At 48.0% G+C, this 15193-nt stretch overlaps 2 protein-coding genes across 5 annotated transcripts in view; one reads left to right on the top strand and one right to left on the bottom strand.

The window, feature by feature from the left end:
* Positions 1-4421, bottom strand: part of Rpb8 (DNA-directed RNA polymerases I, II, and III subunit Rpb8) — a 58345-nt gene extending 53924 nt beyond the window's left edge. Inside the window, exon 1 of one of the 2 annotated variants that reach the window (XM_076803243.1) lies at positions 4283-4421. In XM_076803243.1, coding sequence (XP_076659358.1) covers positions 4283-4355 — 73 coding nt within the window. In that variant the 5' untranslated portion in view covers positions 4356-4421. The remainder of the gene's footprint in view (positions 1-4282) is intronic. The other variant, XM_076803245.1, reaches the window with a different exon arrangement.
* A 2496-nt stretch (positions 4422-6917) lies between these two features.
* The window catches only part of LOC143362790 (glycogen synthase kinase-3 beta), a 44574-nt gene continuing 36298 nt past the window's right edge, over positions 6918-15193 (top strand). The window contains exon 1 of one of the 3 annotated variants that reach the window (XM_076803235.1): positions 6918-9090. In XM_076803235.1, coding sequence (XP_076659350.1) covers positions 9009-9090 — 82 coding nt within the window. In that variant the 5' untranslated portion in view covers positions 6918-9008. Of the gene's footprint in view, positions 9091-9240; positions 9392-15193 lie in introns of those variants that run through there. The other 2 variants (XM_076803237.1, XM_076803239.1) reach the window with 2 other exon arrangements.

The raw sequence follows: 15193 nt of genomic DNA, 5'->3' as shown, positions 1-15193 counted from the left end.
GAACGTTCCGCTGGTACGATGGTTCCGATAGAATCTATCCGTCCAGTTCTGACATATGATAACGACTTCGCTCCCAATCTCCCGGCTACAATTAATTGCTGGAAATCACCGTTGTCAGCGGATTTCATTGGGAAATGTACCCGCGGGACATAATCATGCCCCGTCGAACCCCTCAAAACGTTCCATCGTCGGCCGGTACACAACTCCCCTAATCCTGCCTCCGCGATTCGTTAGCTGGCGGTCAGAGCAGCCAACGAAACGGTCGACGAAGGAGTAACGAAGGTACTAATGAAATTCAAACTCGGGTCGAGAGACACTTTCGATGGCTCCAGGCCAGCTGCGGACTCTTCCTGCTCCAAATGTGTCCGAAAAGAGAAAGAGGTCCTTGCGATCTCACCGACATAAAAATGTCACCGTTCCTCGTGTCGTATCTCTCCCGAGAACGAGTATGCCCCAGTAAAACTGCGCCGAGTGGCTTTTCCGTCCGTGGCTGCTCTGCTCGAGACGGATGCACGAACAAGCGAATCGAGCGAGCCTGAAACGAGAAAAGACCAACGGGAACCGAGAAACAAGAGAGAAATAAGAAGCTGCCGAAGAAAATCTTTGTTACACTGCAATTGCAGGAGCGCATGCTAACATGGAGGGAAGAAACGCGACGACGGAGATCACTTCGAACGGATGGTAACGCGGAGTAGAGAAGAGAGGGAGCGAGAGAGGGACAGAGAAGGAAAGACCGCACCGGCTTCCTCTTGAGATGACATCTCCCCGCGACCTTGGAACCGAGACTGACCTTGACCGTGTCAACCCCCACCACGGACGTCCTAGCGCGTCCCGGGCGCTCCCCCCTCCCCCAACACCCAGCGACCTCACCACGGTATCCAGAGTGGTGTCGTATTACGCGAATGCGATGTTGCTCGGTGCTGCTGCTGGTGGTGCTGGTGCTGGTGCTGCTGCGGCTGCGGGCATCGTTGCTGCATCGACCGGTCGCAGCAGACTGCCAGCCCTCCCCTCGTCCTCCACCCCTCCAACCCTCGAACAAGTCAGGGTATCTCGTTTGCCCTCTGCTGTCGCCACACCCTTCCAACGACCGCGACAGAAGCGAGCTGCTGCTGCTGCTGCTGCTGGCGAATCGCGCGTCCCACCGCCCTTTTATTCCACATACCCATATAAACGCGCGTCTATCTCCCCGCGGTTCGGTGAAAGTCGAGAGAGGAATCGCATAAATAATGGCCACGAGCATCTACGGTGAGCGCCGAGGCTACGCGACCACGATGAATCACGAGAAGCGGTGTCGATAGAGAGCACCGGGTCTTCATTGATGCAACTCTGACCGCTGTTTACCGCGGACCGTCTTGCCGGCACACGCCTGATTCAGAATTAATGTCCGCTAGATGATACGGCCAGGTGGTGCCTGATAATAATGTCGCGAGACTTTTGCCCCGCACGTTGCCGTACCGTGCTATTTACAGAACTCCTGGTGCGCACGTGGCGTGTGAACGATACGAAAACGGAAAGGTGAACTGCCGTTCGAACAGACTGAAACTGTCGCACTGTTCCGAAAGGGCAAAGAAACGTGAAGCGAGAAAAAACTCATGATACCGTGGACGCCCTTTTTAAAGCAAGGTCGACGCGAAGCTCGAACTTGAAATTGTACCAACTACTTGCTCCTGGTTATCGAAAATCAAAGTCGTGCGAGTTCTTTAGCGTCAAGGGCGGAGGGAGATCCGTTCGATAAGAATTCATGGAATGACATACCCTCGACCTAGTAAACACGATTACAAACAAATTCTCGCAAATATGTTAGGTTGGTAAGTCGAAAACAACGGTTTGATTATTTTTGCCGAGAATAATATTCGAATGAACAATGCTGAAATGATAGCGGATAAGTTGATATTTTAGACTATAAAGAGACGACCATAAGTGTCTCAGTATCGGGACGTATAGAACACGGAGCGAATCAATAATGGTTTCCGAAAGGATTGCAATCGCCAACCTCTCCGTGCACCCAGAGAGTAGTGCCAGGGGATAATAAGCAGAGAACGCTATCGTGTCATTAGCCGAACGCCTAATTGTTATTAACCCGACAAGATACAAAACCAATCTCAATTACGTTCCAGCTGAATGTGCTCTCTGCACACTCGTTTCCAGTCTACCTATTATCTTTATATAACAGTTGAAGCTGTGCTGAACCAGTCGAGCAATAAGATACGGTGCTAACGGAAGTACTATGACCCAGAAAGTATGAAAAGCCCAACACATTTTATCAGGCTGAAACTTTCGTGAAAACTAAGAATGAATAGAAGCCTGAACACGAATAGAGGGTTGCCCGAAAATATGTTTTTAAAGCTTGATTTTGTCCCCTCTGGAGGATATCGATACGCGTCGAACATCAAGGACAAAATTGTGTGCATTGAGCGCGGTTGAGAAAAGTGGCTTCGCCGTGTAACCAGCCTAATCCATTCTTGAAACCGCTCCTTCCAGCTTCCACTTTTTCCCACCCCTCTCGGCTACATCCTCTTCCCCGCTAACCGAGATCCTGTTTTCTCTGTCGCTCGCGTAGCTCCACTAACACCCATCCGCATGGAACCCTTTTCCCGGCGGTAATGTAGGTGAAAATATAGGATGACGCGATCCGCGCAGCAGCTCTTTCTCTTTCTCTTTCTCTTTCTCTTTCTCTTTCTCTTTCGAATTACTACGCTCCGGTTCGAGGTGATCGATGGCCGTCGCAGATTCATGTTAACCCACCCGCTATTCAATTTTTATACGCCGTTTTGCAGTTTCTATTTTCATCTTCTCGGTTCCGTGCGCCGGTATCACTCCCGCGTAGATCAACCAACAATAAAACGCACCGATAGCATGAAATAGAACAGAAGAATAAAGGAGGCAAAAACCGAAGAGAAATGAGGCTATAATTTGCATTGTTATGGAGTATAAGAGACAGAAGTTTTACCCCACGAGGTAGATTCTTCCTTAAGTTATGTTAATTATTGTAATAGTTTTGCCGATCGTGTGAAGAAATTCCGGTTTGAACAAGCTTTCGGTGCGCAAGCCGCGAAGCTTCGCCATATGGCTGCGGTGACGCCATTATTCTGGCATGCGTATCAATGTTTGAACGACCTTGATGCGTGTAATCGTATCAATGTTTGAACTTCCATCTACGACGAAAAAACAAATGGAAATTAGAAAACGCTCATGAAAGAGATAAAGAAGAACTGGTATTCGTTTAGCTTCGGTCGTTCGTAACGTTTCAATGTTTTTGTTTTTTTTTTCTTTTTTTTTTCGACGGAGCAAACGTTTGCAATGTTTAGAGCACGAGGTATCTCCGAAATCCAATTTTCCACGTTTCGCACGGAAATTTAGATCTCGCGTGAAACACCGGGATATGGCCACGTCCAAATATTCAAATATGTCGATAAAAATACGGTGACCATTTTTCGTGAAATGCATAGCAGTCGAGACGATAAGCGAATGCGATAACTACATAGAACGATGCACATTGTTGAGTGACACACACGTGACAACGATTTTCCGCGACAACGGTTTCGACGAAATCCTCGTCGTGTCACCTATTCGCAATTTTTGTCGATCCGTCGATATACTCGGTGGACGAGAAAAAAGTGGGGTAACAGATCTGCAGTCACGGTTCAAGGTGACGAGAAGAATGGGGCTTGCACTGCCACAAAGCACTGCCTTTCAAATTAATGTCAAACACGCCCGACCCTAGAGGCTTTTTTGTCGAAGAAGATTGTGAGAGATTTCCGTCGAATCTTTCTGACGCATCGAAGCAGCATATGTTTGTAGAGTATGAAATATTACTGTGTCAAATAATTTGGGAATGGAAGGGAAACGAGAAAATAATGTCGAATATAAGAGTAGCTTACAAGTAAAAGTAAAAAGTATTTAAAACGTTAGAAGTGAGACGAATGTTTATTTTACTTGAGCTTCAAAATTTCCCGCCATTGCGAAAACACAGTCGGTCAAGAAATGATTAATACCGTTTCGGATGTCAAAGTAATAGCACAGCTTTTTGATCAATGGAAAAATATCGAGCGCTCGATACAGTGAACAATTCTAGTAGTTGCCATACTTTTCTAACACGTTCGCGTTGAGAACCCGGTATTTACATCAACCTGTCACACCATGTGCTTCCCGGTAACTTCCGCAAGGGAACCTTCAAGACACATCGCGGCTATAACGGTTAGGAAGTTTGCAATAACGCAAAATATTTTGGTGCGACACAGTTCGCGAACACATGAAGATGTAAAGAGTGTTTTCGACTCACCCCTGTCAAACTTCTTGCCCTCTGGATCGATGTCTTTCACATTGAAAATATCCTCGAACAGCACACCCGCCATTTTAGACTACTCCGATGGTGTCTCCCCCTCGTGGCCAATATCTCATTCGCGGCCAGGAACGTAATTTTGGATCGCCACGAAGCGACGTACGACTCAGGAATGTAGGTTAGTAATTTGGTAAATTCAGTTGTGATTTATGAACCATGAAATACGCGTATACCGTTCAAATTTTCATTGCATGAAAATTATTCTCGAATAGTAACATGCGTACCGATATTTAAGAGTGTTGTGTATATATTTTAATATATTTATAAATAGGCTTGTACTTTTATATTCGTAGTCGTACAATATATTTATTATATAGCGTGTAGACACGTATACATTTTTATGATAATTAGAAACAGTTTATAAATTGGAGTTTTAGCTGTACGCCTGTAAGGTCGACTAGTACGCACGTACTAAACGGCTCAGGTACGAATGACTAAACAATTTTTTTATGTTAATAACAAAACATCAATACAATTAGGAAGTAACGATGTTTATTAGAGTGACAACTCGTATAACCTTGAAATTCCACCTTCCATCGAGTTGGATAGAGGGAGTCACTGTACAGGTTCATGGTTTTTACGCAGCACAATTATTCTTTTACGCAGCCCGAGGGGTTCTATACCGTGACACATGTATAGCAATAAGTACCGACATTATGACGCATATATTGCTATGTAACACGTTACGTAATATTAGGGATTTCATAGTGTTGCGTAACCACCGAGAAATCTGCATAAAGTTGGAGTTAAGTACGACAAAGAGATTACATATAGAAATAGTCCGGCGATGATCAAAATAATTGCTCATTTCACTCTGGCAACTTAAGAGTTAATAAATGGAATAACAGGTCTCTCTTATGCCAAGCCAATCAACGGTATGTAATGTATTCTGACAGCTACACATTAAAAATTACACAAAAAGTTTGCGATCTATAATCCTACATTTTTTACATGTGTAGCAGATTCATTGCTAAAATTTCTTTAATTTATGCAATTATATGCATTGTGGGATATTTATTGGCATATCTTTTATACATGTTAAAGTTGTTTTTGTGATGATACATTTTTTAAAATGGTCAGTGGTGCTATCTACGAAAAATAATTACCAGTTCACCAGCTGATTCGCGTACAGTCGTTATTTCAGATTGTGCGACACGAAACAGCATAAGGTAACTGGACGACTCGTCCGATCTCTTCTGTAACAGTAATTCCACAATACTACCTCTGACCGATACCACCGACGAGATATATATAAAGACTGCCAGCCCCCGTGTTAAACTGCGAGACTCGCAGTGCCAGCCCCCGTAATTCCATAAGGTTACTGGCGTACTCCCACATATCGTCTGTGATATTAGTTCCACATTATTAGTTCTGACCGATACGGTAGGATGACACAGGAATGGTAAGGGAGCTCTAGTGCCCCGATATATATCTCGTCGGTGCCGATACGGTAGGAACTTACGAGATACTCCCGTCGGTTGTGGAACTAACAATGTGGAACTATCTCAAATACTGAAATAAAATTTCAGTCTTCTCATGAAAGATGTCGCTATAGTGTTCTCCTGCGAGCAGCGTCTCACGGCCATCTTGGGTACTAGCTGACGTAGTCTTTCCAGGAAAACAAAAAAAAAAAAGAAAATATGAAGAGTGTATGCTTCAAACAGCTCCTAGCCTCCTCAGATACACACTTTTTGCGTTGCAGTCTTATGTAGTTTACCAGCGGTCCGTTCCACTTCGACAGAGTCCGCTGTTGTGTTAGAGCATTTTCTACAGAGTCGGTAATTCAGAACCGTAGACAGAAAAATGCATTGCATGCAATGTTTGCAAGAGTCTTTAGGAGGTTGTCTCATGTAAGCGTTGATAAAATCAGTTTTCATGAATTTTATTCAAAGTGATGGAACGCCTTATACTACAATTTTTTATTTAATATAATGATGATTATGAAGTATTATTAAGGTTCTATGCTTTTAAGGAAATGCAGCAAAAAAGAAATCGATTTCTTGACCCGTTTTCATGAGACACCTAAAAAATGAATCCAACGCCACTCATAGAATAGTAGATGTCGCCGAGATCGCTTGAAACCGAATACCAAATGAATCAGTCAAATTGCAAATTCGAATACGTTGACAATTAGAGTCATAGAAGATGCCTATAGTAAGCGTAAAGAAACCCGCGAGAAGTCTAACTAAAACTATAGAGTGTAGAAAAAATGGGATGTTATTACAATATTACATCTTCTACAATTCATAGAACTGTCTGATTGGTGGACTGCAGAAATGACACGTAGTCAGCCAATCAGACATTATAAAATCTTTAGTGATTTTTCTATCAGTATGGCCAGGTGAACAGATATTCGAATCGTCGATACGATTTAGCATTGCAATGTAAATGCTGCAACAATATATTCCAGATCGACGATATCAAAATATAGTTAACACGGGTTCAAATTTGGCGGCGATTCGAGTTGGTAGGAAAAGCAGCCGTAAGGTGATATCGCATTCGACGAAGAACGCGCCATCCCACTTGCCGTACGATCGTTCGCACGGCAAGGGGCAGGGCGGGGTGTTGCTGACGTCACTTTCGGCAATGTCCGCCGCCACTCGAGTGGCCCGATCTCGCCCGAACGGGTCAATGTCTGAGGAGGCTTCGAAAAATTCGTAGCTGGTGTGGTGTTCCCGTACTCGGCGAGGAAAGAGAAGTCGTCGATCGTCGAGGATTAATTTCGACAGGAAGAATAAGTTCGCGCCTGGACCCGTTACCCGGCGCTGGGTACGAGGCGTCGTTTCGATCGCATAGTGATTTCACGGTCGTCGAAAGCGGAGGTGAACAACGACGGCGACGACGACCTCCCCTCGAGGAACGACGACAGGGACAACGACGACGACCGCGACGAGGAAAGACGTCCATGTCGGCGTCAGCGGGGCCCCCGGTCGTTTCCTCTGTGTAGCTTAGCCCCCATCGCGGCAAAATGTTGTGCACAAGCCTGGCAAGTCGACAACGTCGAGCCTGAGGAGTCGAGTAGCGCGAGAAAGAGTGACGAGGACCGACGACCGATTCAACGTAACACCGAGAACGAGAAAGAGAGAGAGCGAGAGAGAGAAAGAGCGGCAGTGGCGGAGGTGAGGCGGTAGCGCTTCCCCCGCACCCGTCCGAAAGAGTGCGCGAGAGCGAGAGAAGACAGAGCGGAGCGCACAAGGGGAAGAGAAAGGAAGAAAGAAGAAAAAGAAAGAAAGAACAGAGGCAGCGAACTCGCTGCGCCGTTAGGGCCGAAAAAGAGAAACGATCACCGAGGAAAAGAACAGAGAGAAAACCAAGTGTCCAGAGTGGTCGGTACAGGCTTAGAGAAACGACGACAACCATTGTCGGAGGCGTTGTCGGGGATTGATAGGAAAATTCATCGTTGTGCTCTCGGTTCTCGTAGAAGCGACGGCGAGGTGCATAGGTCGGTAACGACGAAGAAATCCGACCCGTCACAACCAGACCGTCGCGTAGTCGCGCTATATAGGAAGGCTACCAAGTGCGGCGGTGTGCCTCCACTGTCGCGAACGCGTACGAACCGTTCCGAAAACGTCGACCCCCGCGCGCCTCCCCTCGCGCTATAGCTCTCCGCAACGCTCCGCGCCCTCGTCCAGGTTATTAGGTAGTTAGAAGTGCGCTTCTCGGTCCGCGATATACTCCCTGACAGCGGCGGCCAATACGGAAAGATTGTCGTAAATTGTGTCAATTCGCCGCGTAGTTGGACGCCACCGGCGCGGTTATCGTAGGCCGCCGGTGGACATTGGCTTCGGAAAGGAAAAAGAGGATCGTGTGAAACGCATCGTACGGCCGAACAAGGCCTGTCGCTCGAACGTGTTCTGGTGCGAAACGGAATAGTGTATATAACCCCGGTGTGCGCGCTCTTCCATCGCGACGAAACGTTCATTCGAGAGTCGCTGCCATCGCCAGCGACCACCATCAACGGGTACGAGAGCGTATCGCACGGGAGGAAGTGTCGGGAGTGTACGGGGGGAAGAGAAGAAAAAAAATAGTTTTCAACAAAACAATTTCTCCTCTCTTCGATTCTGCATTTAACCGTCCTTATTCGCCGTAATTTCTTCCTTCTCGATCTTGCGCGCGCTTTGCTCGCCATTCCCTCCTTTCTGTTCCTCTTACTCTCGCTCTCTCTCTTTCTCTCCCGCCCTTCTTCTCTTTTTCTTTCTCTATCGTTCGCTCGCAACCAATTCTTTCTTTCTCTCTCTCTCTCTCTCTCTCTCTCTCTCTTTGATTTTCTCTTTCTCTCTCTTTTGCTCTTTCCGTCCGTGCAAGTCCCCCATCTCTCACTCTCTTTCTCTCCCTTGATCCGTCGATCGAGCACGGCCGTGGCGTAATATATAGAATAACCGAGCCGTGGCGGACGTGTATGCGCGCGTGCGATGTGATTATCGTTCGTGTTGTCATTGATGTCCGAGGTGGTGTCAACAACGACAAGAACGACGAAGACGAAGAGGACGAGAACGGCCACGACGACGACGACGACCAAGCGTTCCTGGCTATCTTCACGTGAGGCGTTCGCGAAGAGGAGGAGGAGGAAGTGGCACGGCCAGCCGAGGCGGCGGCCAACGGAACCAGAGGCGGCATACTCCAGACCTCGGTGTCAGGTGGAGGAGCCGGTGAATACGATTTCAGGATGAGCGGCCGACCGAGGACTACCTCCTTCGCCGAGGGCAACAAGTTCACGAATCCGCCCCTGGGCGGCATGAAGATCAGCAGTGAGTACCGTAGGACGTGCCTTAACCTCTAGCACAGCTTTCGACTCTCGAGCCTTCTCCCCTCCACTCTGTCTCGCTTCTTCTTCCCCCTTCCCCTCTATCTCTCTCTCTCTCGCTCTGCCTCGGCCAGGACGTCCCCCACTCCCGCTCCTTCTGATTCCCCTCTCGCCGCGCGCTCTTTCTCTCGCCGCCTCGCTTGCTCGCTCTCGCCTGTCCGTCTCCGAATGCAGAGCTGTGCGTCTGCGTGCGAGTGCCTGGGTTACTCTTGGGAAGGCGATGGAGCGACTGCCCGAGGAAGAGGGTAGGGGGGATTATTCCTTTTTTTTTTCTTCTTCTTCTTCTTCGTCTTCGTCTTTCTCTGCCTGGACGGGCCGTCGCCGCCGCCGCCGCCGTCGCTTTAGATACAACCTTTCTCTCGCGATTCTTCTGCTCTCTATTTTAGCGGCTTCCGGCCGAATTCGATGTTTACGCGGTACGCGTGTCGCGAGTGTGCTCGATGGCTCGCGCAGTCCCATCGCCCGCGACTTGGTGAAAACGCCTGCTCGTCGACCGGAACCTTCGCCGTCTACTGCTACAACAGTATAGCTCGTCGTCACGCAGTTTCACTTTTTTCTCTTGTTTTTTTTCTGCCGAACGTTCTGTGCCCGTCGTCGTTTCACCTGGGGCGACAAATCCAACGGCCAACACCATGTGTATCGTGATATCGCAAGAACGGTAAACATTGTATTCGGCCGATACCCGCTGCGCTCAGAGATCCGTTCTTTTTCACTGTTTAGACGCCCGCTCCTCTCTCCCACCCCCTTCGGGTAACGTAGAGTGTTGCTTCAGAGGCTGCATGATCACCTCTGCGGCGAACGGTTGTTCAGCAAGGTGTGACCCGTTTGAACCACAGAGCTAGTACAGTGTTGGCATGTTCGTGTTCGGTTATCTTTATTGTTTGCATGACTGAGTTTTGTAGTTTAGGATTTTGTAGTTTGTTCAGAGTTTTCGAGTCGCGTTCTGTCCGAGTACTGTCGTCAGCTGTTCATTCGGGGTTCGTTCGATCGCACGAGGTGCGTCGAATATCACAGGATACATGTATGCGTTTATCGGTATTATTTGAACCGGATTGTTCCGAATTTTGTCGCATCGCGTCAGGCGGTACTACAGAGCGAAGTGTTACCTGAAAATGGTCGGCCAAAACGAATTAATCGAATGTTCTCTACATTGTCTTCGGAAGACGTTGTTTCGAAGCGTTAGAATGGTATCGCGTTGACGACACGGAAAGTTCACGGGGCTGTTAACTTTTGCTAGCATTAGTCTCGTTAGTAGCTTAACACTCGAATAAAGAGTTCATTTATCAGAGTATGGCTGCTTTTAAGTGTCATTTAGATAAAACGTTAGCTGTCTATTCGTACATACATAGATAAATCTTATCTGTAATGCGGTTGCATTTTCATGAAACTGCAACTGTTTGTGTAACCAGGTCCATTTAATCACAGGTACATTCTATGGTGAATGCATCAACTTGTCCGTACGACGCGCCGGGAAACTTATAAGCACTAAAAATCACGTTACTTCAGCATTTGGAAATAACCGTGTAGAATGATCCTGAGCACTTACGTTATCGAAGAATGCACCGTAATCTCAATTAATCTCCGGTGTTGAAACACAGATATTTGTAGACAGTTGTGTAAATCGTTCCCGGTGCTTTGTTCTTCGAACACAAATACACTCTCAGTTCAGACTTCCACTTTAATCTCCGTTCGGGCAAATATTTTCCATTCGGCCAGAGATATCGGCAGTTCCAACTGACCGATGAAACGCGAACAATTTTCTTACCAAAAGTTCGTTAAACGGACATGGAAAAATTGGACTGGAAGTAAAATGTTCGCGCGTCTTCTCGTGTGCCCGGCAAAGTGGAATATTCTCGGGGAACAAATTTGTGAGGTGTCATGGCGGTGAAGAATCGGGCTGTATCGTCTGCCTGAAATTTGGGATACGCCCTTCGAGTCCCTTTCGAATTTCAGGTATACTCTCTCCGTTCCCGGGGCACAATAAGGGATTCCGTAACTCGGCAAGAAAAGGAAGATCAGAATCCCCGCCGCGTTGCCGACTTGCATCGGATTCGTAAAATCGTAACTCTGTTCCCGACATCTTCCCAGAAAACCTAAGCCTTCAGATTGCCGCGTTTCGCGTGTAGAAACGCTTCGCAGCGTCCCTCGCCGATTTGTGTCATCGTTCGGCCAAATAATATCAACTTAAAATGGTTACGAATTAAGAAAAATACTCCCGAAGAACAACGCAAAGATTTATCTAAAACACACGGAAACGTGTACCCTCGATTTCGAAGTAAACTGTGATTGCATTTTACAGGTGCATTGTTAACTTGTCGGCGAGGATGAGATTCGGAGACTCCTATACGAGACTCGCTAATGATTCAAAGCGAAGACGAAGGAGATCCTCGAACGCGTCGAAGCCCGGAAGGTTGAATTGGCTGCGAAAAGACAGCGTTTCTGCGCGACAGATGAATTCCGTCGTGTAAAAATGTTTGCCAGTGGCACGTTATCGATACACAGCCAATAATCTCGGCGGTCGAAGGACGCGCTGATATAATTTATATAAACGTAACGAACGTCCGTGCGGTTCGTTCGGACGGTTAACGCGCCATTGTTCAATGTCGCGGTTGAAAAGGCACCGTCGACAATGTTAATGTTTAATGGCGGGCTTTCGCCTATATCGGGCACGCCCAAAATAAAGAACCTTCGAGTTTCGATTCTCGTCAATCGGCGGGGTGGTATCGACGCGGTGCGATCGAGCTGCCTTACGCGCATCGGATTTTTGGCGGGCGTTCGATCCGCGAGGCAACTCGCCGATTGCGGAGCCGCAACCGCACCCGTTACACGTCGCTGGCATCTAACTTTTTCTGCCAGCGAACCGTTCGAATTCGTCGCCTTCGCGGCCACCTTCGTTCTCGCCGGATTAAACTCTGCGAATCGGATTAACTTCGATCTCCCCGCGCGCGGCTCATATATAACACGCTTTGTTACCTAATCAATTTACGTAATTGCATAAACGAATCGCCCGCCGTGGATGATGATTACCGAGCCCGCCTGTTTCCCTCTATGCCCCGGTTAGACGATTCATTACATTAACGATACCTTCTTCGTCTACCGCCGATTGTTTCGGGTTATCTTCGAGCAAGCCTCTCTGGTAATGTGGAAAGCACATACATACAATCGAATTAGGGATACGCGATGCATTCTTAAAGAATCTCCCCTATGTAACAGCGGTGCTTGAGTTTCTTCCGGCGGTCGTCAATTCTTCTGTGAAGGAAACATTTCCTTTCCCCGGAGGATATCAAGGATAAAAATACCAAGCCACTATAGCTACTATAGTCTTGTAAATACCGTTCCGTGTCCAAGAGACAAAACGGGTCTGGGGTCCTTTCTGGCGGCGCTCTCGGCTCTCGGAGCCCGCATTTCGAAAAAGACAGAGAAGCCCGCGGTCGGCCGACTTAAAAAATTCATACCCTCCGGTGGGGTTGCGGGAGCATCAAGCTCGAAATGATCGCATGACACATTCATGGGTGGCACGGTACCCGCGCTCAGGAAACTGGGTCAATATCCTGGCGCGGCGTTGACACGCGTCGTTCGCACCGTTCCTCCGCGAACAAAAGCCGAACAAAACGAGAAGTTTTCTGCCGATGAGCCATCGTCCTGGCTCTGTCGCTCGCTGCCTTCCGCGGGCTTTAATGAGAATTTCAAATTATGCTCCAACGTCATCGGGCGGGACCCTAGCGATGGCTTCGCCAAGGGCACGTTGATCGAGCCCTTCGAAAAATCTCGCGATCGTGGTCTGCGATTGCGTGTTGAGTCTCCAGTTTTGGAATGTTTGTCGAACATCTAAGAAATTTCTTATACGGTCTCCGCTCTTCCGTGCCCTCTTTCCATCTGGAATCGTGACGACGATACAGCTCGACCCAGTTCCGCAGCATACCGTGTACATTATTCAAAAACTTTTCAAAAAGAGTCTGCGACCCGGTGCTCGGAATCGTCGGCTATCTTCTTCCGCCAACGACGACCGAGGCACAGTCTCCCGTTGAAACTTGCTCGACCGTTCACGCTGGAAGAAGGTCGATCACGTTACCTACTCACGTGTCGCGATATGGGTCAATATGCCTGCGTGATATTAAACCGTTCGTGACACGTGAATTTCACGACTCGATTGTTCCCCCTGGTGATCCCGGCGATCGAGAGAATCTCGAGACCCGCTTGACCGGTACGCGCTTCGATCTTCGATCGCTAACTTGATGCCATCGACCGGAAGCAGTGACCAGTAGCTGTGTGTGCGGATACCCGAGTGCTGAAACGGATCAGGATCCCAGAAAGTTAAAAATCCAAATTCAAATTTTTGGGTAGCCGCACACCACCAGATTCCGGCCAATGGCGGACTGCTTGGCGAGGCAACGAAAAGTCTCGGGTCGTTAAATAACGATTAAGTCGGGTCGGGAAAACTGTTCGACAACGCGCCGCGGGTACCGTTTCTTCGACGAGAATAACGTCGACAGATCCGATTTATAAATAATCGTGCCTGATGACCGACGAAGCAATTACGTGTCGATATCTTGCGGTTGCCAGGCAGAACGGAGACACAATGTGCTGTTCCTCGTCGCCGGCTAAGGATCGATTATCCTCGCGACGGCGTGGCTGTGACCTCGAATCAAGTTCACCCCGATCGAACATGTCCCTTAGGTTTTCGCAAATGTTTTTTCGACACCGAAGCGAACCCCAGAGAGTCGCCCCGCACGGTATTTCTGTCGGAAGAATCCGGCACTCGATACAGACAATCGAGCTAAGTGCTCGCCGTTGCACAGTCATTGGACCCGAATTGCGATTCGTTGCACGTGGTAATTACACGTGGACAGATACACAGGACGCATTAGGCAATATTACAAAATACACCGAGCAAGAAGACTATACAGTAGAAACGTTAAATGATTTGAATAACATATACCTGCGGACGAGAGAATTTCTCGGTCGCTCGAGTCCCCATAGAAATGGCGGACAAAGCGGAATTAGAATTTTCCCTGCAGGAATCCTCCGACGCTATTCTCCCGTAGCACTTGGTTTCTCTTTCTAGCCGGAACGTTCCAATTTATCTCTAAAAATACGACGAGATCGCCGCGATCTAGGCTAACTGAATATAAGACCCGATGCTCTCCAATATTCTTTCGCGAATCGATCAGATTTAACCCGCTGCCTCGAACCACGGTTTTCTCTCTAGAAAAACTTTCGCGTCTCTTCGAAGTTTCACCGATGTTCAAGTAATCTTGAAAACTACACCGTGCTTATACATTATTGAAACGGCAGCCGAAGTTACGGGATGGCTTCCCATGGGAATCCCGTATTTTTAAACGATCCGAGTTATACCCCTCACGGTCCCAGGAACACCTTCATCGAAACCCTCCCGCCATTAGGCGGCATTTATCGACTCGGCCACGTATCGCAACCGCATAAATATTCATCGCGGCCGATTCTTTCCGTCGTTAACGGGCTCCTTATCGCGCGGACGTATCATGGGGCCGCGGAAGGGACCGCTTTTATTTTCCATCGATGCTCAAACCGCGGACGGATCCGACGACGACTTGGCGATGCTTCCTGGAAACTGCGCTTCCGATTAATTTCGAAAACGCGGACGTGCCCGACGTTTCCGCGTCCCCGTCGGTCTTGACCGCGAGCCAAACGCTGAATTTTGCTCGGTTACACGCCCCGGATGGCAAACCTAAGAGTTCACCGTGTCAAATTCTCGTCACTTTACTTCGTTAAAGACGTTCCTTCGAGTCTCTGCGCTTCTCCCTTTGCTCGCGCTTCCTTTGCCAATACTTTCTTCGCCGCGTTGCTCTTGCTCGACGCATCTACAACAACAATCCACAACGTAATCTAAGAATTATGGGAGTATATTTGGTAAAAGAAGATTTTCAAGCCTCCAATTGCCACAGCACAATTAATATCTCGCTGATCTCCCTCGGTCAGAATAACCGTTTGATGTCAGAGAAAAAGAGTAATTAAAGATATGTGGAATAGAAAGACGGTTAAGTCGTCTAATTATGCCGCGGCTGCGT

This window comes from Halictus rubicundus, chromosome 18 (genome assembly GCF_050948215.1).
Source record: "Halictus rubicundus isolate RS-2024b chromosome 18, iyHalRubi1_principal, whole genome shotgun sequence".
Classification (NCBI taxonomy): Eukaryota; Metazoa; Arthropoda; class Insecta; order Hymenoptera; family Halictidae; genus Halictus; species Halictus rubicundus.
This window is presented reverse-complemented; position numbering and strand designations above follow the sequence as displayed.